The sequence below is a fragment of the Aquarana catesbeiana genome, linkage group LG03 (genome assembly GCF_042186555.1).
Source record: "Aquarana catesbeiana isolate 2022-GZ linkage group LG03, ASM4218655v1, whole genome shotgun sequence".
In the NCBI taxonomy this organism is placed as follows: Eukaryota; Metazoa; Chordata; class Amphibia; order Anura; family Ranidae; genus Aquarana; species Aquarana catesbeiana.
Window position 1 is genome coordinate 673,203,311 of NC_133326.1, and position 24,126 is coordinate 673,227,436.

The window sequence follows — 24,126 nt, forward strand, 5'->3', positions numbered from 1 at the left end:
GTGGGACGCTCTGCGCACAAAAAAAGTTGAATGTGATTTTCATTGCACTGAATACTGGCTATGGCTTAAAGTGACACAGAGTTCAGGGGTTCAGTAGCAAATGACACAAAGGTTCAGGAATAATTTCAACAAAGTTCGCAGAAGCTCAACAGTAATTCCACAAACTGTGATCTGATTGTGGTTTTCTCAATCACAGTGAAATCCCTTCTTTCTGAGATTGGTAGTAGCAACCAAACGAGTCATCTTCCTCCGGATGGTGGACAGGGCTAGCAGGACTATGACTGGCTTTAGCAGTGGCCAATGACAGTCCTCCTCCTCCTGGAAACAGGGAAACCCACTCTAGCAGAACTGCACTCAATCTCTTCCCCATCACAAAAGCTGACGATCACAGCAACAGCAAAGTTAGAGAACCAAACAATGTTTCCCATCTTTTACAATGTGTGGGGGCGCAGTGCCTCCCCCTCAGTGCAGGTTCGGCGTGGGGAATTCTGAAGTTGGAATGCATTAGTGTCTCACTGACACTTCCCTGCACTGCTCTGCTGATGGGGAGGGAGTCGAGTGCCGACAAAAAAGGCTTTGTGTGCCGATTGTGGCTCCAGTGCCGGGGGTTACCTACCCCTGACTTAGAGGCACCTCTCTTCTCTTTTAAACTCAGTTGCTACTCGTATTGCGAGACATCACTCGTTTATCAAGTTAAAATTTATTTAAAAATGTTGCTTGTCTTGTAAACATTCGCAAACCAAATTACTCGCAATCCAAGGTTTTACGGTACATGAATTTATAAAGTATCAAAATACAACCACTAAAATCAACTACTGATTAGTAGTTGATTTTAATGGATGAATTTTGATACTTTATAAATTTATGTACATTATAATGAAATATATACTGTTTTATAAATGTTACTAATAAAGAAAGAATATTTTATGTAAACATGGTGTACCTCCAAACTCTCAACAATACTTTTCCTTTGTCTGTTCACATTTCTGGGAATGTCAGATACCTGACACCGACCGAGCAACATGGGTCCTTCTGCTGACCTTACGCTACCACTGTTTTTAGTATCCTGGAAGTGTCAGAGCAACAGGTGGTGGAACAGTCCTGAGTATTTTACGTTTTTTTTTTTAATTATTAATATTTTATTTAATTTTCCAAATTCATGTAAATATATAGCATCAGTCATTCAATAACATTTGTGCTAAAAAAAATCATTTGGTTAAAAGAAACAGCAAAATAAAACAAAACGAGATACTTTCGTGTATCGAATCATATCTAAGGTATAATGGTAATAAGTGAACAATATAATATTAATTACAAGATATTAATCTTCGCTTACCCCAAACGGGTTCAAGCTGTAAGTGGAGATCAATTATTAAACATTTATAGTGAATAATTTAGAGGTAACTTATTCTTGAACTTCAGCAATCAGGATAAATTCCAAGGTTATGTTATAATATCCAAAATGAATTAATTAAAGTATACAGGTTTGTAAATAATGAGAGGCTCTAGGGTGAGCAATCCAGGCTTGCCATTTCTTTTTGAATGTAGTCATATGATAATTTTTATAGGCCAACATCAATTCATATTGTGCTTGTATATTTAATCCAATAATAACAGTGGTTAAGTTTGGAGCTTCACGGGATTTCCATAGAGTGGAGATTGAGATTCTAGCAGCAATTAGTATGTGGATTACTATTGTTCTAAACATACTCAGATAGGAATCTAAATGTAGTCCTAGGAGGGCCATTGCTGGAGTAAGTTCAAAAGGATTACCAGTAAGATCTGCTATAAATTTGAATAAAGTTTTCCAAAAACTTTGTAAATTCTTACAACTCCAGAGGGTGTGGTGTAGATTCTCTATGTGTTCATTACATCTCCAGCATAAGGGTGAAGAAGAAGGATAAATTTTAGATAGTTTATAAGGTGTAAGATACCATCTGTTGAGTATTTTTTGGTAATTGTCCCAATGCTCTATGCAAGAGGAGGCCTTTTTAGAAATTAATATCGCTTTCCTCCATTGTTCTTCTGTATAGGTCTGCAATAAATCCTTTTCCCATTTTATCATATGAGGGCTTTTGTATTCTAAAGGATATTCAGAGAGGAGATCATAGAGCAGTGAAATCACTTTCCTCTTTTGATTCCTATGGTTAGATAGAAATTCCCAGACAGTTGAAAAAATTTCTATCTTATCATTTGGATTAAAGTTTTTTAAGCGGGAGCATTTTTCAATTTTACCCGAAACCATTGTTTTATAATTTGAGGGTAAATCCTTATACATATTGTAACCATGTATAATCCAATCTCTTGTCTTAACGTGGATTTTACAATAATCTACTATTCTCACAGGGAGATATAATAAAGATTTATCACTCCAACTTTTAGCTTTGGACAGGATATGTTTCCATGCCATTAAAGTGCCATTAATATTCTGCAGACAAACCATCAATTCCTGGTGCTTTATTTTTAGGTAGGGATGTTTCCATGCCATTGAAGTGGCTTTAATACTAAGTAAGTTGGGAATATAAATTTTTTTTAGAGAATAGGAAGCCATCAATAATGCATACATATCGTGTCCCAAAGTGACTTCTCGTTCGATATCGGCCCATAATTTATCCTCCGAAGAGGGGAACCAATGCTTCATCTGGTCCATTAAGGACGCATAATAGTAGTTTCTTATGTTTGGTAAACCCATTCCACCTACTAACTTGGACAAAATCAAAACAGAAAATGCCACTCTAGGTTTCTTCCCATTCCATATGAATCCTTTGAGTTTAGTGTCAATTTGTGTAAAAAATTTGTTAGGGTTCAAGATAGGGAGGGTATGGAAGTAATATAAGATTTTGGGTAGTGTTACCATTTTGAATGCCGCTATTTTACCTACCCATGAGAGTTGTGTTTTCTGAAAAATCTGTAAGTCTTTGTGAATTGTTTCTAATAACATTGGAAAATTAGCTCCATATAATTTGGAGGAAGTGTAGGCAAGATTGATTCCTAAATAGGATATAGATGATTCTTCCCAATCAAAATAATATTTTCCACGCAAATTAACTACAGTACCATCAGAAAGATTCATAGGTAGTACATGACATTTATTACGGTTGATCTTATAATAGGATGCAATTCCATACAATTAAAACTTTGTGTACGACCGGTAATGAAGGTTACTGAGATTATAACATAGTCAGCAAATAATCCTATTTTATGCTTGTATTGTACTATTTTGATCCCTTTTATATCTGAGTTTGATTGTATGGATTCCGCTAAAGGTTCAATAGCTAATGAAAAAATAAGGGGGGATAGGGGGCACCCTTGTCTCCTTCCATTAGTTAAATCAAAACTTTTTGATATTATACCTGAGGTGAAGGGTTGTGTATAGAGTGCCATTATGGCTGAATGTATACATCCATTAAATCCGAATTTCGTAAGTGAATTTGAGATAAATTCCCAATGCATCCTGTCAAATGCCTTTTCGGCATCAAGAGTGAAAAAAAGAGAAGGTATTTGACCATTTTCTATCTGACTGATTAGGTTTATCATCCTTCTCGTGCCATCTGGAGCTTGTCTTCCCTTCACAAAACCTGGTCGGGGTTTATGAGAGATGATGTTATGTTTATTAATCTAATGTGTAATGTGACAATCCGCGCTACCCCAGAAGGTGCAAAAATGAAAAAACAATATCTAAAAATATGCATTAAGTATTTTAAAAATATATATATGCAATGGTGCTTTGAAGTTACCACCCGTGACTGTTCTCTCCTGTCTGTGCCTATTAGACCTCCGTAATAGGGGTCCTACAGTTCTGGTAAGCGGCCACCCGGCCTCCTTTTTTCATTCTCTGACCATCCTGTGGGATTATTTGCAGAAAAGGATGTATTGGGGCTCTTCACCAGAATAATCTATTTCCATATGAACTGTATTGAATGCACCATGGACTTTTCTTTGTGTTTTTGCTAACACTGAGGTTCCCCTTTTTCCTTTTTTGTTCCAGCACAGGTTTATTTATATGTATGTGGATAGAATTTATTTGAGATTCACCTGGACATTCACAAAATATTTTTATAACGTATTTAGATATTTTTATTTGCTCTAATTTGATCATTAAGGTGCACATATTTCACCCTTTTTTCTTTTTTTTGTGTCTTTTGTACACATCACCCCTGTCCCCTTTTTTGGTTGCGCATCTATTACTTACTTTATTAATCTATTGGTCAAGATTTTTGCATATATCTTCAGATCTGTGTTTAACAATGATATTGGTCTATAGTTTTTAGGGGATGAGGGGTCTTTGTCTGGTTTAGGAATAGTAATTATGACTGCTTCTAGCATTTCCTTGGGGAATTATCTGGTGTTTGCGATTTGATTAAACAATGTATTTAGATGTAGAACTAAGATATCTGCACATGCATTATAATATTCTGCAGACAAACCATCAATTCCTGATGCTTTATTTTTAGGTAGGGATTTTATTACAGTAAGAATTTCTTCTCGTGATATAGGCTCATTGATTTGTTCAAGAGTGATAGTATCAATTTTAGGTAGATTTACCGAGTCTAAAAAACTTGTTATACTAGCGGGTGTATAGTAAGTTGCGGAGTGTTTTTATCTTTTTTAAGATTATATAATGATTCATAGTAATCCGAAAACAAATCTGCAATCTTCTGGGGGTTATAATGTGTTTCTTGAGTAGTATGATGAATTCATTTCATAATTTTATTCTTGTTTTGGCATTCTCGTAATCGATATGCTAATAATTTGCTAGCCTTATTGTTTTGGGAGTAGTAGTTTATTTTAATTCTTTTTAGATATTTATCATGGTCTGCTATTAAGGCACATCTTAGTTCCATTCTAAGGATGTTTAATTGCTGAGATAGATTGACATCTATGGGATTTTTTTGTGTACTTCCTCTAGGTCAGAAATATCTTGCAATAGTTTGTTTAATGTAATTTGTTTCTTTTTTTCTCCCTGGATGCTACTTGAATCAATATTCCCCTTATAAATGCTTTATAGGAACACCATACATTTGTTATATTTACAGAACCCTCCATATAAAATTAAAAAAATTATTTTAGATTTTTCTTTATCACAGATAGATTGTCCTTTTGAGATAGAATGAAAGTATTATTTCTCCATAAAGTATTGTTGTTATTCGTTGATCCTGTTTGTATTTCTATCGTGATAGGAGCATGGTCGAACCATGTAATACTATGTATTTTAGCATTTTCTATCTTTTGTAACAGAAATCTATCTGTGATAAAGTAATCAATCCTGGAATAGGATTTATGCATGTTTGAGAAAAATGTATAGGCTCGTTCAGTAGCATGAATACATCTCCATGGATCATATAGATCTTCATCATGAAGTAATTTATTAAGACCAGGCCTAGTAGATTTTTATTTTTTTGAGGTATCCATAATGGGATTGATAGGAGCATTAAAATCTCCACAGATAATAAATTGGCCTTTCTGTATTTTTTTTTGTTGTTATAATGGTTTTTCTTATAAATCTTTGAGGGTGTTTATTAGGTACATAGATATTAACAATAGTATAGGTTGTATTGTCAATATTTGCCACTAGTAAGATGTATCTACCCTTATTATCTGTTTTAAAATCTAGTAGTTGATTATTTTACAATTTTGATTGTGTTGAAGCTGGATGTTAACCTTTTCCCAACCGTGTAAGGCTTCATGTACACACAGCCTACTTTGATAGCCAGCTGCTAGAATATGCAAACCGTGGCAAAACTGCAGCAAATTCGCAGCTGTCAATAATAGCTCTCGGTCACGGTTTCTGATTGGGACATGCTCCCAATCATGTGACCACTATGGAAATGCCAATTGCATGTATATGTCTGCGGTTGGTGGCATGAAGGGGCTAACCATACAATAATAATAATAACAACCATAGACAAAATGATCCACTCACATTTTTGGGAAAAAGATGCCCAGATGCTGCATGGTAAATTCAATGGCCACCAGCACGACAAGGCCAAATCCCATCACTCGTATCCGAGAAATTTTACCCAACTTCATTCTCCTACCGAGAAAATGAGCACATGTGAGATATAAAGGCAGAGCGGCTTCACATGTTTAAAGTTCCAGCTAAGGTGGAGGCCTAATTACAGGCTGTTCCAGTGATTGGAGGCTAATGCAGATGTGGCTTTAGAAACCGCAGGATCTTCCCCCAGAAGGGACAGGGATATTAATCACCTGATACACCTGTTTGAACAGAAACGGTTGGGTTCTTATTGTCAAACTGACCTGAAATTGAATGTTGATGTGCCTTGAACATTTTTAATTTCTTGTTCTGCTGTGATGGCCATGCTTCATAGACCTAAAACAATGATAAAAAGCGTGCTCGTAGGTACAAAGTAACAAGCTGCTGGCAAAAAAATAGCCACACAAACTATATAACAAAGTGGTAATAAATAACTTGCTGTGCTAAATGTGATGCTAGTATACATAAGTTGTCCTTCGAGCAGACAAATGGGGGTGGAAAGTGATTTTGGACAAACAGGATTACCAACACGAAATGTATAAGATTCTCAATGATCAGGATACATACAGTATAAAACCCTACCTTTTCCTACAAAAAAGAACTGTCGAGACGAATTAATGAGGGATATCAGAATGATAGTGTTGATATAAAGGAAAAAAACGTGTTTAGTACCCATAGCTCCAAGAATCCCACCATCTATTACCTCCCCAAAATCCATAAGGATCCTGTTCGCCCCATAATCAGTGGGATTGACTCAGTGACAGCCAGGATTGGTAGAGATATGTAGACTTTTATCTTCAGCCTATTAAGAAAATACCCTCCTATTTAAACTCAAACTTCTTCATGGAACTACTATGATATGAACCATGGCGTTTTATTAGCCACAGCTGATGTGGCATCTTTATATACAGTGGATATAAAAAGTCTACACACCCCTGTTAAAATGTGAGGTTTCTATAATGAAAAAAAAGAGACAAAGATAAATCATTTCAGAACTTTTTCCACCATTAATGTGACCTATAAACTGTACAACTCAGTTGAACAACAAACTGAGATCTTTTAGGTGGAGGGAAGTAAAAATAATAAAAAAAAATAATATGGTTGCATAAGTGTGCACACCCTTAAACTAATACTTTGTAGAAGCACCTTTTGATTTTATTACAGCACTCAGTCTTTTTGGGTATGAGTCTATCAGCATGGCACATCTTGACCTGGCAATATTTGCCCACTCTGCAAAAACACTCCAAATCTGTCAGATTGCAAGGACATTTCCTGTGCACATTCCTCTTCAGATCACCCCACAGATTTCCAATCGGATTCAGGTCTGGGCTCTGGCTGGGCCATTCCAAAACTTTAATCTTCTTCTGGTGAAGCCATTCCTTTGTTGATTTGGATGTATGCTTTTGGGTCATTGTGATGCTGAAATATGAAGTTCCTCTTCATGTTCAGCTTTCTAGCAGAAGCCTGAAGGTTTTGTGCCAATATTGACCGGTATTTGGAATTATATATAATAATTCCCTCTACCTTGATTAAGGCCCCTGTTCCAGCTGAAGAAAAACAGCCCCAATGCATGATGCTGCCACCACCATGCTTGACTGTTGGTATGGTGTTCTTTTGGTGATGTGCAGTGTTGTTTTTGTGCCCAACATCTCTTTTGCAATTATGTCCAAAAAGTTCAACCTTGGTTTCATCAGACCAGAACACATTTTCCCACATGCTTTTGGGAGACTTCAGATGTGTTTTTGCAAAATTTAGCCTGGCTTGGATGTTTTTCTTCGTAAGAAAAGGCTTCCGCCTTGCCAATCTACCCCATAGCCCAGATATATGAAGAAAATGGGAGATTGTTGTCACATGTACCACACAGCCGGTACTTTACAGATATTTCTGTAGCTCCTTTAATGTTGCTGTAGGCCTCTTGGCAGCCTCCCTAACCAATTTTCTTCTCGTCTTTTCATCAATTTTGGAGGGACATCCAGTTCTTGGTAATGTCACTGTTGTGCCATATTTTCTCCACTTGATGACTGTCTTCACTCTGTTCCATGGTATATCTAATGCCTTGGAAATTCTTTTGTACCCTTTTCCTGACTGATACCTTTTAACAATGAGATCCCTCTGATGCTTTGGAAGCTCTATGCGGACCATGGCTCAATCTTTATCTGCTGATTGTTAAACTTTCTAGAATACACATATTTCTATTGTTGTGTAGGATCTGGGGCTGCTGTCCCTCCATCCCTCTCCCCCCTTGCCTTCTCCATCCCTCATTCATCTCAGACTCTAACCATACCCCCTTTGAGCCATGCCCAACTTAAGACACGCCCACTATTTTGCGTAAACCACGCCCATTTTTCGCTGCAGCGCGCTTTCAATGTTGGCAACTATGAACATGGCAGTATCAACATTTATTGTCTTTATGTCTATATCCATTGACGCATTAATATTCCTTATTTACAATGTGTATTATCGGTTGGTGTATTGATGGTTACAACAAGTGCGGTGTTTTTCTTGTTTATTAACACACTTTGATTTGTTCATTCATCGCATTTATGAACATTTACAATACACATCATCGTAGTTACATTCCATATAGACTATTTTTAACATCTAGTGCTTGCATTTCATCATTGAATATAGTATTTGACATTCATGTTTAACTATTTAGTGAACACGATTTCTTCCTTTTTCTTTTTCCCTTCCTCCCGTTTTTCCCTTCCCCTCTTCCTTTTTTCTCCCCCCTTTTCCCCATTCCCTCTTTTGCCTTCTCCCCCCCTTCCCCTCCCTCCTTTTCCCCCTTTTCCTTTCCTCCCTTTTCCTTTCCTCCTTCCCTCCTGCCCTTCTTTTTTTTCCCTCCCCCCCTCTCCCCCCCTCCCCCTCTCCTTCATCTCCCTCATCCCTTATTTTGATTGCATATATTCGTTTTATATACCAAATATACATTAATTGATGTTTCACGTATATGGATCTGTCCGATATTAGTAATATTTATCGCAACACAGATTCCATCTTTCACTTTATTTTATATACGCATTTAATAAAATTTTCCATCATTTTAAAGCATTAATTACTGTTGGTTTACTTAGATATACACACACACACACACACACATTTACCACCGTTTTTACGATGTTTTATTTCACTTTATTTCATTGTTATACACATGCATATATACATAATATATAAACATACATCACTTTTTTTCACATTTTTTTTTATACATACATTTTTATATTCATATATCTTCACACAGATTTTTTACACAACTTTTTCATACACTTTTGCTTTTTTGCACACGATATCCTTTATTTGTACTTTTTCAATCATTTTTTTATTGATCTCGTTTTTGTTCTTTTTTTCACTTGTTGAAAGCACGGGTGACCCATGATGCCTAATTGGTTTATTCATTGATTAATTGGTATCTGCTAATTATGTGGTCACATGGTTCGTAACTTTTATTATTTATTTCACTTAGATTTTTATGATTGTTAGCTATAACTAAGCACTCTGTGTAGTGAGAAACACGTAAGCTTTCTTCCACTCTGCTGTGACCTGTATTTTGGATGGCACTTTATTGAATAAAGGCAAATATTTTTGGAGTGCAGCTGTCCAGGATTTCTTTGATGTCTAACTGCTACAGCATTGCCAGCACCTGGACTTCTAGACTGAAGGAGATGCCTTTTACTTTGATCTGACCCACCTGGAGCGGTGATACTCTCTCTCTCTAAAAGATGTTGGGACGGTGAAACCTCTTCAACAACTATTCCGACCAAACGCCCTTCTGCACATCACGCCCGTACTCCCTCTGGCAATACCGGAAGCAAACCAGCACCAGAGCGAGGTGAGATTCCCAACACTGGAGTGTCTTTGGCCACTGCAACCAACACTCCTTCACTCCTTTCCACACAAAAAATTCCCCAATATATTCTTTTCAAAAAAATAGGGGAATCCTCTGGTTCCCCCGATCCAAACACCACTATAAACACGCACCATTTCCCCCCCCCCCACAAATTCAAACTAATTAATCTTTCATCTCACTCCCTCACGGTAGACGTAACTTTAGTTTTATCTAAAGGACTTATTTTCTGCCCCACAAGCTGGATACATTTGAAGTGATTAAAGACCTACACCTATATACACGCAAGCTTCTATTGAGAAGCATGTTTGATAAAGAGAAGCCAGGATCCAAAGGATGCCGTATGTTTAGTGCATGACAAGCCCTGGCGAATCTCAACTCCCTGTTAGAGGAAAGTGACTCCAGAGACTTGATTGACACCATTGATCTAGAATCTCTATTAAAACAAGTAGATGATCCATCCACCAATACTATCACTACAAGTATTAAGTCATCATTAAAGAAAAAAATCGGATATGTACCTTGCCCCTAACTCTAATCATGGAATAGCCACCTTTCTAAAACTCACTTGTCAGGAGATCAAAGCCTTAGATCCATCGTCCAATCACCTAGGGAACCTTACTGTAAGCAAAAGAACTGCCTTGAAAAGTATGTCCGGCAATTACAATTTAACCATTAAGCCTTCAGACAAAGGGGGCAACATTGTCCTTATGGACAATGAGAGATATGTACAAATGTGAACCAAAATCATTAGTCACACTGATTGGCATTGACCAGTGGGAAAAGCAATCATTGATAGTTTCAACGAGGAATTCTATCTGTTTGTTAACAATGCATTTTACAATAATGTTTTTTCCAAACAACTATGGAACTTTGTTCTTACCTCTTTTCCTAGAACGGCTCCCTTCTACTCGCTCCCTAAAATTCCTAAAAATGAATTAGACCCACCTGGTAGGCCCATAATATCGGGCAATGGTGCTATCACTGAGAATTTGTCTAGATTAGTGGACAAACACCTCAGAACATTCGTTCTTGCCCTACCCTCCTATGTCCGTGACACTATCAATCTTTTACAAAAAATTTAGGGCGTTCAGGTATCGGATGGCTCCATTTTGGCCACCATAGACGTGGAGGCCCTCTACAGTTCAATACCGCACTCTAGAGGACTTGCATGCATTTGTAGAGTGATATCCCAAATTAGCCATCATGAAGAATCTTTTAATGAATTCATACTGCTCTCTCTTGAATTTATACTTCAACATAATGTTTTTTCATTTGATGGACAACACTTCCTCTAGATACAGGGAGTAGCCAGGGGCACTTGCTGTGCCCCTGGCTAAGCCAACCTGTATCTGGGCGGATGGGAACACACCATCTTTGAAGATGAGGATCTCTCTGTGTACCTGTGCCACATCGTTATGTGGCACAGGTACATAGATGAAATCTTCATACTTTGGGATGGACCCTAGGACCTTCTATGTGAGTGCTTGGCTGCTTTGAATCACAATGAGTTTAACTTGAAATTTACAATGTCCCTCAGTATCTCCAAAGTTACTTTTTTAGATGTCAAAATCTATAAAGATACTCAAAACATGCTCTCTTGTAAGCTATTCAGGAAGTCAACTGCAGGGAACACCATCCTACACTCCTCCAGTTTTCATCCTAGGCCCCTTGTTAACTCAATACCTTGCAGCCAATATTTATGAATAAAACGCAACTGTTCTAATGATGCAGACTTTAAACAGAAGGCCAAAGGCCTAAAATGACGCCTATTAGAGAGAGGCTACAGTCACAAATGCCTCAAAAAAGCATTCAATCGGGTAGATACCAAAACCATAAATCTACCAATAACAAGGATACTGGGATTATCACTACCTATTCTAATGATCACCTAAAAGTGAAACACATTTTTGGAAAATACTGGCACCTTCTGACCTCTGATAGCAGTGTGGGACCATTTGTGCCTCCTACTCCCTTAGTCCTGTTAGTCCTATTAGTTAAAAGCGAATTCCGGGGCTCCACCTGAGGTGACCCATGTAAACTCTTTGGCACATTCCCTTGTGGATCCTGTGCCTATTGCAAATACATGGACTCCAGAAAAAACATATGATTGCCCAATGGTTGGGTTTTTGCTCCCAGACACTTTTCCAACCGTCAGTTGAGATGTGGGTCCTCCAGGAGGATTGGCTAATGTCTCTGTAGAACGCATTCCATCTCTCTTAATTGGTTGTGGAACCTCGTGTTGAACCTGAGGGGTTGGGGATGTGTGTTATTGTTGCTGGCGTATGTACTTGTGGGTTTGTCCAAATAGTGTAGAAAGGCATCTTCGACCAATGCCTCAGGATACCCCTTCTTCAAGAATTTTAGTTTAAGCCTATTTCTATGTGAGATATAGTCCTCTTGGCGGGTACAATTGTGCTTAAGGTGACAGAACTGACTCTTAGGTATGTTCTGCACCCAGCGAGGGTGGTGGCAGCTCTGGTAATGCAAATAAGAGTTTCCTGCTGTAGGTTTTGTATAGTTAACGGCATAAATGTCACTACCTTTGTGGCATAATTCTAGGTCTAGAAAGGCTAGTTTGTCCAGTTCGCACTCAGAGGTAAAGGAGAGTCCCATATCATTGTCGTTACAATGTTGGACAAAATTCTCCACCTGAGTGGCTGGTCCATCCCATATAATGACAATATTGTCAATATATTTGCCATAAAAAATTTGATTCTTCATGAAGGGATTATTGTGCCAGATGTAGTTAAGTTCCCACAGGCCCATGATCAGATTAGCATACGTGGGCACGAAATTTGCGCCTATAGCTGTCCCATGAGTCTGTAGGTAATAACTACCTTCAGATTCAAAATAGTTATGTGTTAAGCAGAAATTGGTTGCTTCCACAATAAATTCAGCCTGATGAGAATTAATGGAGGGGTCCTCAGCAAGAAAATGTGTCACTGCTCTTAACCCAATGTCGTGGGGTATAGAGGTATATAGTGGGCTGACGTCCAGAGAGAGCCAGATGTATGTGGTTTCCCAGATGTAGTGTTCAAACATATCCAGCAAGTGGATACTATCTCAAACATGAGATGGAAGATTTTGCGCTAAGTGTTGTAAAAAGTGGTTTATGTTGATGGAAAAATAACTAGACACACTTTCCATAGCGGCCTCTATAGGACGTCCTGGTGGGGTGGATGGAATCCTCATGAATTTTGGGAAGATGGTAAAAATAAGGTCTTTGGTAAAATTCTCTCTTAAGGAAAGCCTTTTCCATTGAGTTAATAATGCCCTCATCTGAAACTCTATTGATGAGGGCATGGGCCTCTATTTTGAACTGTGGTAGTGGGTCACTCGTAAGTCGTTTGTATGTGTTAGAGTCGGATAATAGTCGTGTGGATTCCAAAAAGTTATCAGACTTATCCTGTATTATTATGGCTCCCCCTTGTCTGCTGGTTTAATTAGGAGGTCAGAATTGTGGGCTAGTTGTCGTAAAGACTCTGTCTCTGATGGAGAAAGGTTTGATTGGGGGAATTTGTTGGTGTTCTGGCACATACGTCGTACTTCCGCATAAACTACCTGATAAAAGCTCTGAACAAAGGGTCCTTTAGCATATGTAGGATTAAAGATGGATTTAGGACGAAAATTGGTATGTTTAACTGCAGGCGAGGTAGGCATATGTTGTGTGAGATATGAGGTGTAATCCTCATTGTCATCATTATAAAGCTCTTCAAGACAAGCTAAGGCTATGTCATATGAAAGTATGGTAGTCTCTTCAATGTCATCATCACATCATGAGGAAGGGGAATTGGTATCGATATTAGTAATACCTTTTTTGGCCGCTTGTATATTGTAAAAATGCCTAATCGTGAGGTTTCTGATAAATCTATTCAGGTCTACAAAGAGGGTAAATGGGTTTGGTGGAACGGTGGGTGCAAAATTTAATCCTCGACTGAGTAGGGAGGTATCAGATTCTGATAGATTATGACTGGACAAATTGGAAATCCTCACAGTTTGCGGGATTTGCCTTCCTTTCTACTTGCTCTTCTTCTTCCCCTTCTTCTGCGTGTTTTCTTTTGGAGGCAGGTATGGGGGTTAGAACTAAAAAAGACCCAGAGATATCTGGGTTAGCAAGAGCACAAGTAGATGATATGGATACTAAATCACTGATAATGTGAACCAACAGTTTGTCAGATGAGGCAGTGGTGGATGAAGATGGTACGGTATATGTCATGGGGTATATCATAGGCATTATGGGATTCTGAGGTGGCAGATAAGTTGTATACCACCTCAGGAGTCTTCCCATGGTTGGATTAGGATGATGAGTGAGCCGTATCAGCACTATCAGTATGGGGTTTGGTTTTCCTTTTGTGTACCTTGGGGCGCTTGAGTTCAGGTGTCAAGAGAGGTCTATTATGTGGGATATCGGTACGGTTGGGAGGGAAATTTACTGGTGTTGGAAGGCAACATGGTCTAATGTCATATTTCTGGAGTTTCTTTGTTAATGTTACTGAGTTTATTGGTAACAGTGTTTTGGTATACATATCTGTTTCCTATTCCCAAAGATCAGCCATGCTGATACTTGCAGTTCCATGGCTTTAAAGGGTAAAGGTCTGAAGTTCTTCCTGGTTGATACCAGGCCTGGAATGTAACGAGTTGCACATCAAAGCTTTGTAGCATATCTGAAAGAAGAGATCAGGGATCCATCAAGGCTGAACAACGCTTGGCTCCAGAACATGTGTTGTTATAACGCTATGCAAGCAAGCTTGATAGGGACCATAGCTGACAAGATGATTGATGAATGTCCTGCTACAGAAGATCAAAAGATCAAAGGCATTGAGGATTGACCAGGCTACATAGACATGGACAATGCTGCCCCTAGAGGCCAATACAGCAGGATGGACAGTAATATAATATATTGAGGAGTACTACCCCATAAGTATTGTGGTTTGACAAAAGTCTAGATGGGATGGCAATGGGGTTGGTCTGGATGGTGTATGATTGAAGCATAAAAGGACTGAACGAGTTAGAGAGCTTCCTCTTTCTACCCCTTTTCACTCTTGGCTTGTGCCTGAGCCTCATGGCTCTCTCTACCATTTTGAGCCTCATGGCTATCTCTATACAATTTTGAGCCCAGCCGAGGAGACCGTGCGATAAGTATCTTTGATGTTCTTGTATTATATGTTCTGGTGTTATATTCTTTGTAATATCTTTCTTTAGTATTTTCATGTTAGCGTTCCTATTTTCTTGGGAAATAAATAAGACAATGTTTTACTAAGCAGTGTGTTTGTTTTCATAGCTAACCTTATATCATTGTGCTTATCAGAGTTTTAATAGACTAGCTAACTATGGGAATAGAGAAGTTAATACATATATGCAATAAATAGAGGGAATCCGTAACCACCTTCGGATAATATTTATTGTACCAATTACTTCATTTGGCACCCCAGAAGACACGTGGAATTTCTGCACAGAATCCAAACCCTAATATATTTTTGTCTTGAGTCCCTACAAGCTAAGGAATCAACTACATCTATAACTGAAAGTCTTCTCTACCATGGACAAGATTTGCACTGGTTCGTGAATTCTAAAGCCCTGTGTGAGTGGTCCTGAAAGTTCTATGAAATATTTCATCAGTGAGCGGACGCACAAAATCTGGTGAGATTTTTGGCTGGTATATATATGTATATGTGTTAATTTTTATTGTATTGTTAGTGTGCGTTAGGCCTGTGTAGCCAGTCAAGAGGGCTGGTGAGGGAGGGGCTGATCACCCCTGGTTATCTGATGTAGCCTGCAGATTGACAAGATAAATCACACATCTTTGATGAGAAAGTGGGAGAAATATAGATTTTTATTTTTATTTTATTTTTATGTTTTATTTTTTTTATTAGTTAATTTTTATTTTTATTTTTCCCCACGTGAGAGTGAAATAGCTCTCTGTTCCAATAGAAGTTCAATGATAATAGTAGCCAGTATATTCGGCTGACAACCCTGAAGAATCCCCAAATCAGAGTTCTTCTCTCTTTACTCCTGCGTCAGAAAGGACTGGGCAAGGTATAGGGATTATAAAAAGGGAGGGTAGCACCCAATCCACAACACTCTCCATACAAGATTGCACAAATCTGTGCCAGACTTTGGGGAAATTTGACACTAGCGCTTCACCCATTAGTCTCTCAAACAGTTTGGAAGCCGTGGTGGCACAGTACATTTTAAACAATAGGGATGCATGCGCACTTCTATGTGGATGGCTTCCATTGCAACTGTGTGAAAAACTGCAACCACCTGTTGATAGTCACAGAGGTCTATCTCCCGAGTTAAACTCAAATTGGGGAAACTCGGCAGATAGAATGAGGGAAATGCAGCACATAATGGGAGGAAGAGATACTAGGGGTTCAGACACCCTGGAAAATACAAAATTTAGGAGGGGCATCAATGTTGGAGATCTGAATAAGGAATATTTAAATAAGAGTGCGGTAACTGCGCTTGAAAGTGATTCAGGAGTTGAAACAGTGGAGAATTCTGACAAGTCCATTGCTAGTGAATACTCAGACAATGAAAGTGTAAAATTTGTTCATTCCAATCATAGTGATGTTATGCAGAAAAGTGTGTCTCCATCGCCATATGCTCAGAGAAGGGCCTATGCGGGGAGACCAGTGCTCAAGTGTTTTGTTTGTAAGTAGGGATGCTAAGTAGGGATGATCTTCGAGTTCGAGTCGAACTCATGTTTGACTCGAACTTCGGCTGTTCGCAAGTTCGCCGAACAGCGAACAATTTGGTGTTTGAACACCCTTTAAAAGTCTATGGGAGAACGCAAAAGTGCTAATTTTAAAGGCTTATATGCATGGTATTGTCATAAAAAGTGTTTGGGGACCTAGGTCCTGCCCCAGGGGACATGGATCATTGCAAAAAAAAGTTTTAAAAACGGCCGTTTTTTCGGGAGCAGTGATTTTAATAATGCTTAAAGTGAAACAATAAAAGTGTAATATCCCTTTAAATTTTGTAGCTGGGGGGTGTCTATAGTATGCCTGTAAAGGGGCGCATGTTTCCCGTGTTTAGAACAGTCTGACAGCAAAATGACATTTCAAAGGAAAAAAAAGTCATTTAAAACTACTCGCGGCTATTAATGCATTGCCGGTCCGACAATACACATAGAAGTTCATTGATAAAAACGGCATGGGAATTCCCCACAGGGGAACCCCGAACCAAAATTAAAAACAAAAAATGACGTGGGGGGTCCCCCTAAATTCCATACCAGGCCCTTCATGTCTGGTATGGATATTAAGGGGAACCCCGGCCAAAATTAAAAAAAAAAAATGACGTGGGGGGTCCCCCTAAATTCCATACCAGGCCCTTCAGGTCTGGTATGGATATTAAGGGGAACCCCGGCCAAAATAATAAAAAAAAAATGATGTGGGGGTCCCCCTAAATTCCATACCAGACCCTTCAGGTCTGGTATGGATATTAAGGGGAACCCCGCGCCAAAAAAAAAAAAAAACGGCGTGGGGTCCCCCCAAAAATCCATACCAGACCCTTATCCCAGCACGCAACCTGGCAGGCAGCAGGAAAAGAGGGGGGACGAGAGAGTGGCCCCCCTCCTGAACCGTACCAGGCCACATGCCCTCAACATTGGGAGGGTGCTTTGGAGTAGCCCCCCAAAACACCTTGTCCCCATGTTGATGAGGACAAGGGCCTCATCCCCACAACCCTGGCCGGTGGTTGTGGGGGTCTGTGGACAGGGGGCTTATCGGAATATGAAAAAGCCCCCTTTAACAAGGGGACCCCCAGATCCCGGCCCTCCTACCATTTCACTAAAAAAGTGTCAAAAATGTTAAAAATGACAAGAGACAGTTTTTGACAATTCCTTTATTTAAATGCTTCTTCTTTCTTCTATCTTCCTTCATCTTCTTCTTCTTCTTCTTGTTCTTCTGGCTCTTCTGGTTCTTCCTCCAGTGTTCTCGTCCAGCATCTCCTCCGCGGCGTCTTCTCCCCTTTTTCTCCTCAGGCCGCTCCGCATCCATGGCATGGAGGGAGGCTCCCGCTCTTCTCTTCATCTTCTTCTCTTCTTCATCTTCTTCTCCAGGCCGCTCTGCATCCATGCTGGCATGGAGGGAGGCTCCCGCTGTGTGACGCTTCTCCTCTTCTGACGGTTCTTAAATAACGGCGGGGCCACCCGGTGACCCTGCCCCCCTCTGACGCACGGGACATGACGGGACTTCCCTGTGGCATTCCCCGTGACGTCACAGAGAAGTCCCGTCAAGTCACTGTGCGTCAGAGGGGGGCGGGACCCGTTATTTAAGAACCGTCAGAAGGGGAGAAGTGTCACACAGCGGGAGCCTCCCTCCATGCCATGGATGCGAAGCAGCCCGGAGAAGAAGATGAAAAAGAGAAGAAGATGAAGAAGAGAATAAGATGAAGAGAAGAGCGGGAGCCTCCCTCCATGCCATGGATGTGGAGCGGCCCGAGGAGAAGAAGGGAAGAAGACGCCGCGGAGGAGATGCTGGACGAGAACACCGGAGGAAGAACCAGAAGAGCCAGAAGAAGATGGAGGAAGAAACCGAAGGAAGATAGAAGATAGAAGAAAGAAGAAGCATTTAAATAAAGGAATTGTCAAAAACTGTCTCTTGTCATTTTTAACATTTTTGACAGTTTTTTAGTGAAATGGTAGGGGTACAAAACCATTTCACACAGGGGGGAGGGCCGGGATCTGGGGTCCCCTTGTTAAAGGGGGCGTCCAGATTCCGATAAGCCCCCTGCCCGCAGACCCCCACAACCACCGGCCAGGGTTGTGGGGATGAGGCCCTTGTCCTCATCCACATGGGGACAAGGTGTTTTGGGGGGCTACCCCAAAGCACCCTCCCAATGTTGAGGGCATGTGGCCTGGTACGGTTCAGGAGGGGGGGCGCTCTCTCGTCCCCCCTCTTTTCCTGCGGCCTGCCAGGTTGCGTGTTCGGATAAGGGTCTGGTATGGATTTTTGGGGGGACCTCACGCCGTTTTTTTTTAAAATTTTGGCGCGGGGCTCCCCTTAAAATCCATACTAGACCTGAAGTGTCTAGTATGGAATTTAGGGGGACCCCCCCACATCATTTTTTAAAAAATTTTGGCCGGGGTTCCCCTTAATATCCATACCAGACCTGAAGGGCCTGGTATGGAATTTAGGGGGACCCCCCATTTCATTTTTTTTTTTTAATTTTGGTTCAGGGTTCCCCTGTGGGGAATTCACATGCCGTTTTTATCAAGGAACTTCTATGTGTATTGTCAGACTGGCAATGCATTAATAGCCGCGAGTAGTTTTAAATGACTTTTTTTCCTTTGAAATGTCATTTTGCTGTCAGACTATTCCAAACACGGGAAACATACACCCCTTTACAGGCATACTATAGACACCCCCCAGGTACGAAATTCAAAGGGATATTACACTTTTATTGTTTCACTTTAAGCATTATTAAAATCACTGCTCCCGAAAAACGGCTATTTTTAAAACTTTTTTTGCATTGATCCATGTCCCCTGGGGCAGGACCCAGGTCCCCAAACACTTTTTTATGACAATAACTTGCATATAAGCCTTTAAAATTAGCACTTTTGATTATTCATGTTTGTGTCCCATAGAATTTAACGGTGTTCGTGACGAACGTTTTTCCTGTTCGCATGTTCTGGTGCGAACCGAACAGGGGGGTGTTCGGCTCATCCCTATTGCTAAGTATTGTTTGGTGGCTAAGAATGATATGCAAACGAAATACCCTAAAACTACACCAAGGCGTTATGAAGTTTATTCTGCGAGATGGGTAAACAATCCAAGGCATAGAGGCCATAGTAATCAAACCCGTTTCCCTTTTAAGACCCAAATGCGGAGACTACAAACTGAAAATCATCAATCTGTAGAACAGTTGCTTAAAGTCAAAATGGAGGTAACCGCATGGTCATTCAAATATAGCACTGGGGGAAACAAGGTTAACAGCCCTTAGTGAACCACATGGATGGTAAGAAATTTTTATCATTTTGTTCCCACAAATAGAGCTTTCTTTTGGTGGTATTTGATCACCTCTGCGGTTTTTATTTTTTGCTAAACAAATAAAAAAAGACCGAAAATTTTGAAAAAAATAAAAGTTTTGCTTTTGTTTCTGTTAAAAAAAATTGTAAATAAGTAAGTTTTCTCTTTCACTGATGGGCACTGATAAGGCGGCACTGACAGGCACTGACAGGCACTGATACGGTGGCACCGATGAGGTGGCACCAATGAGCGGGCACTGAGGGGAACTGACAATGGGCACTGAAATGCGGCACTGATGGGCACTGGTAGGCGGCACTGATGGGTGGCACTCATATGCAGCACTGATGGGCAATGAAAGGTGGCACTGCTGGGCACTGCTAGGCACTGATAGGGTGGCACTGATGGGCGGCACTGATAGGCGGCACTGCTGGGTACTGATGGGCACTGATAGGCGGCACTGCTGGGCACTGATGGGCACTGATACGTGGCACTGATGGGCACTGATACGCGGCACTAAAATGAGGCACTGATGGGCATCCCTGGTGGCACTGGCAGTGGTAGGCATTGCAGTGGGCACTGACTGGCAGCTGCCTGGGCACAGATTGGCAGCTGCCTAGGCACACAGTGACATTTCCCTGGTGGTCTAGGGGTATACCTGGTGGTCCAGTGTGGATCGCTTCCCTGGTGGTCCTGGGCGGCTTCCCTGGTGGTCCTGGGTAGGATCCGAGGGGGGGCTGTGCTGATAAACAATCAGCACAGACCCCCCCTGTTAGGAGAGCAGCCGATCGGCTCTCCTCTACTCGCGTCTGTCAGACGCGAGTGAGGAAAAGCCGATCACCTGCTCTTCCTATTTACATCGTGATCAGCCGTGATTGGACAAGGCTGATCACGTGGTAAAGAGTCTCCGTCGGAGACTCTTTACCTAGATTGGTGTTTCAGGGTGTCAGACTGACACCCCGCAACAACGATCGCCGCGATGCGCGCCCCCGGGGGCGCACAGTGGCTCGATATTCCTGATCACGTCATATGACGTCCGATCAGGAATATCAAACCACTTTGCCGCCGTCATTCTGTAATAGGGCGGGCGGCAAGTGGTTAATATATTTTTTTAAGGATAAGCCTCTGGATTGTTATTTTTTTAATTGTTTTTCCTGTTATGATTATTATGTTTTTTTTCTACTCTTATTTTTAATTTTTTGTAAAAAAAAAAAAAAAAATTATGTCTTTTTTTAAATTTTCGTTTTTAAAAAAAAAAAATTAGTTTTTTTATTTTTTTTTATTTTTGTTTTTTAATTTTTTAAATTTTAAAAAAAAATTGTTATTTGTTTATTCATTTATTTTATTTTTGTTTTGTTCAGGTAGAAAAATTGTTAGGCTTAGTCCACCTGAAAGGGGGGTCATTGGATATGTCCTCAATTAGCAGCTGAATACATTTTATCTAAGACAAGAGTTGGTGGGAAGCCATTCTAGCAGCTGGAGTTTTTTCTCTTTGTTTTTATTTTCATTCAGGTGGAAAAAGTTCAAAAAGGTTTAGGCTTTGTCCACCTGAAAGGGGAGTTAGTGCACAGGTCTTAAGGTACAGATAAATGCATTGTTTTTTTTTTTAGTGTTTGAATTGAGAATTTTTGAGAAGCAGCATTCACGTTAATTTGTTTTAATTTTTTGCTCATACCATAGGGATCCATTTTTAGAGTGGGTTCATCCTAAAGAAATCATGTTTGGTACTAAGTTCCTGGGTTCCAAGGAGGGAACTATAAGTAAACATAGCAAGCGAGTAGATATTGTGGATAATAGTTTGATTCTGCCCTTGTTTTTCACTTCCAGAGTCCTGGTGGAGCGAGATTGGAGAGGTCTCTGGAACATGGAAGACAGATGTTCATCTGGTTGGCAGTTTGTCTGTGCCATACCACACTGCAAATTTGTCCTGATAAACATTCAGGAGAGAAGGGACAAAGGAAAAGATTCAGATTAATACTTGCAATATAAGGTTTCTTTTTCTTATGGGCAATTTAGTGCTAAGGCTGAATCTGAAAGACTGTGCCTATCAACAAGACTTGTGAAACATTTCGCTGTAGTCTCTCCTGTCATTGATGAATGCAAACATGCTATTAATACCTGTGCAATGGATTGGAGGTTGGGGAAGGAATACAGGCATACCCCACTTTTAAGTACACAATGGGTTTATTTACTAAAGCTAGAAAGTGCAACATCAGGCTCACTTTTGCATAGAAACCAATGAGCTTCCAGGTTTTATTACCAAAGCTTAATAGAACAAGCTGAGGTTAGAAGCTCATTGGTGTCTATGCAGAAGTGAGCCTGATTTTGCACTTTCCATCTTTAGTAATCCAAAATAGTTGATGAAGTGTAAATGAAAAAATCAAAATGCAATCCAAAAACGCATAAAGTGCAACTTGATTGCATTTTGATTTTTTCATTTACACTTTATCAACTATTTTGGATATTTCGGTATGGAGTAGTTCATATATGTTTGCTATATCTCTTGTGATGTCCATGTGGTCCTTTTTATGCACACTGCACTTTAGATTTTTTTACTACCCGATTGTATGCTAGCATTGTCAGTGGTTTTGTGCTAGTATTGCTGATCATTTGTTCCGGTATTTAGTTATCATTTACCCCAGGTTTACTAGCCACTGTATTTTAAGTGGGGTTGCGCCACATATATTTTTGCTAATCATCCTATGAGTTATGTGGGTATACTTTGTTATGTAGGCGGCTTCCCCTGCCATATTGGTGAGGTTGGTCTTTTGCGCATTAGTTATATTTTTTATTACCCTTGCCTGTATTGCACCCCGTTGTGAAGATACCAGAAAGGAGAAGACACAGGATGGTGACATGGTGACAGGATGATGACACAGGATGGTGACAACCCGTTAAGACTGTTATGGACTGTTCCATAGAAGCTGTGTCTGAAGAAGGGTGATATGCGCCCTTTAGACGCAAAGCAGAATATGTTGGAAGTCAACAAGGTCTAATGTTATATTTCTGGAGTTTCTCTGTTAATGTTCCTGCGTTTATTGGTAACAGTGTTTTGGTATACATATCTGTTTTTTATTCCCAAAGATCAGCCATGCTGATACCTGCAGTTCCATGGCTTTAAAGGGTAAAGGTCTGATGTTCTTCCTGGTTGATACCAAGTCTGGAATGTAACGAATTGCAAATCTTCATAGCATATCTGAAAGATGAGATCAGGCCTCCATCAAGGCTTAACAACACTTGGCTCCGGAACATCTGTTGTTATAACACTATGCAAGCAAGCTTGAAAGGGACCATACCTGACAAGATAATTGATGAATATCCTGCTACAGAAGATCAAAAGATCAAAGGCATTGAAGATTGACCAGGATACATAGACATGGACAATGCTGCCCCTAGAGGCCAATACAGCAGGACGGACAGTAATATAATATATTGAGGAGGACTGCCCTATAAGTACTGTGATTCATCCAAAGTCTAGATGGGATGGCAAAGGTTTTGGGTCTAGATGGTGTATGATTGAAGTATAAAAGGACTGAATGAGTCAGAGAGCTTCCTCCCTCTACCCCTTTTCGCTCTTGGCTTGTGCCTGAGCCTCATGGCTTTCTCTACCATTTTGAGCCTCATGGCTATCTCTCTACCATTTTGAGCCCAGCCGAGGAGACCGTGCAATAAGTATCATTGATGTTCTTGTATTATATGTTCTGGTGTTATATGCTTTGTGATATCTTCAGGGCTGTCTTTAATATTGATTGGACCCTGGGCAAAACTTTTCTTGCCCTCCCCCCCATGCAGTTTTGCTGTCCACCTGCTCTGAGACATACAATAAATAGCAGCTGGACTCAAAATCAGTTTACTGAATCCGATAAGGCAGCTATTGCGACTGGTTGCCAGAGGTTACAGTGTATCATTACTGCTTACTGACTGGTTGCTAGAGGTTACAGCACACATTACAGCTCACTGATTAGTTGCTAGAGGTTATAGCATATGATTTCTGCTTGTTGATTGGCTGCTAGAGATTACTGTGGATATGACCTCAGGGGGACATGATATACATATTAATGCCGCTGGCCGCCGCTTTTTACATATGAATGCCCCCCGCTATTTACATATGAATGCCGGTAATTTACATGTAAACACAGGGTCTGCAGGTGAGTCATCTGTACACAACAAAAAGGCAGAGCTGGGCAGCATTAGTAGCAGCACTTCACACTGAGATATTGGGACACAGCACAGGACTAAAACCTCAAGGGACGAGGGAATTTAAACCAGGATAGTTGGCAAGTATGAGGCAGCTGCTTTGGGCCCCACAACAA

The 24,126-nt window shown here is 40.2% G+C and overlaps 1 protein-coding gene across 1 annotated transcript in view; it reads right to left on the bottom strand.

Annotated features, from left to right (window-relative positions):
• LOC141134724 (galactose-3-O-sulfotransferase 4-like) overlaps positions 1-6,030 on the bottom strand; it is a 76,801-nt gene extending 70,771 nt beyond the window's left edge. The window contains exon 1 of the mRNA XM_073624162.1: positions 5,924-6,030. Within this exon, the coding sequence (XP_073480263.1) occupies positions 5,924-6,030 (107 nt within the window). The remainder of the gene's footprint in view (positions 1-5,923) is intronic.
• Positions 6,031-24,126: the final 18,096 nt, after the last annotated feature.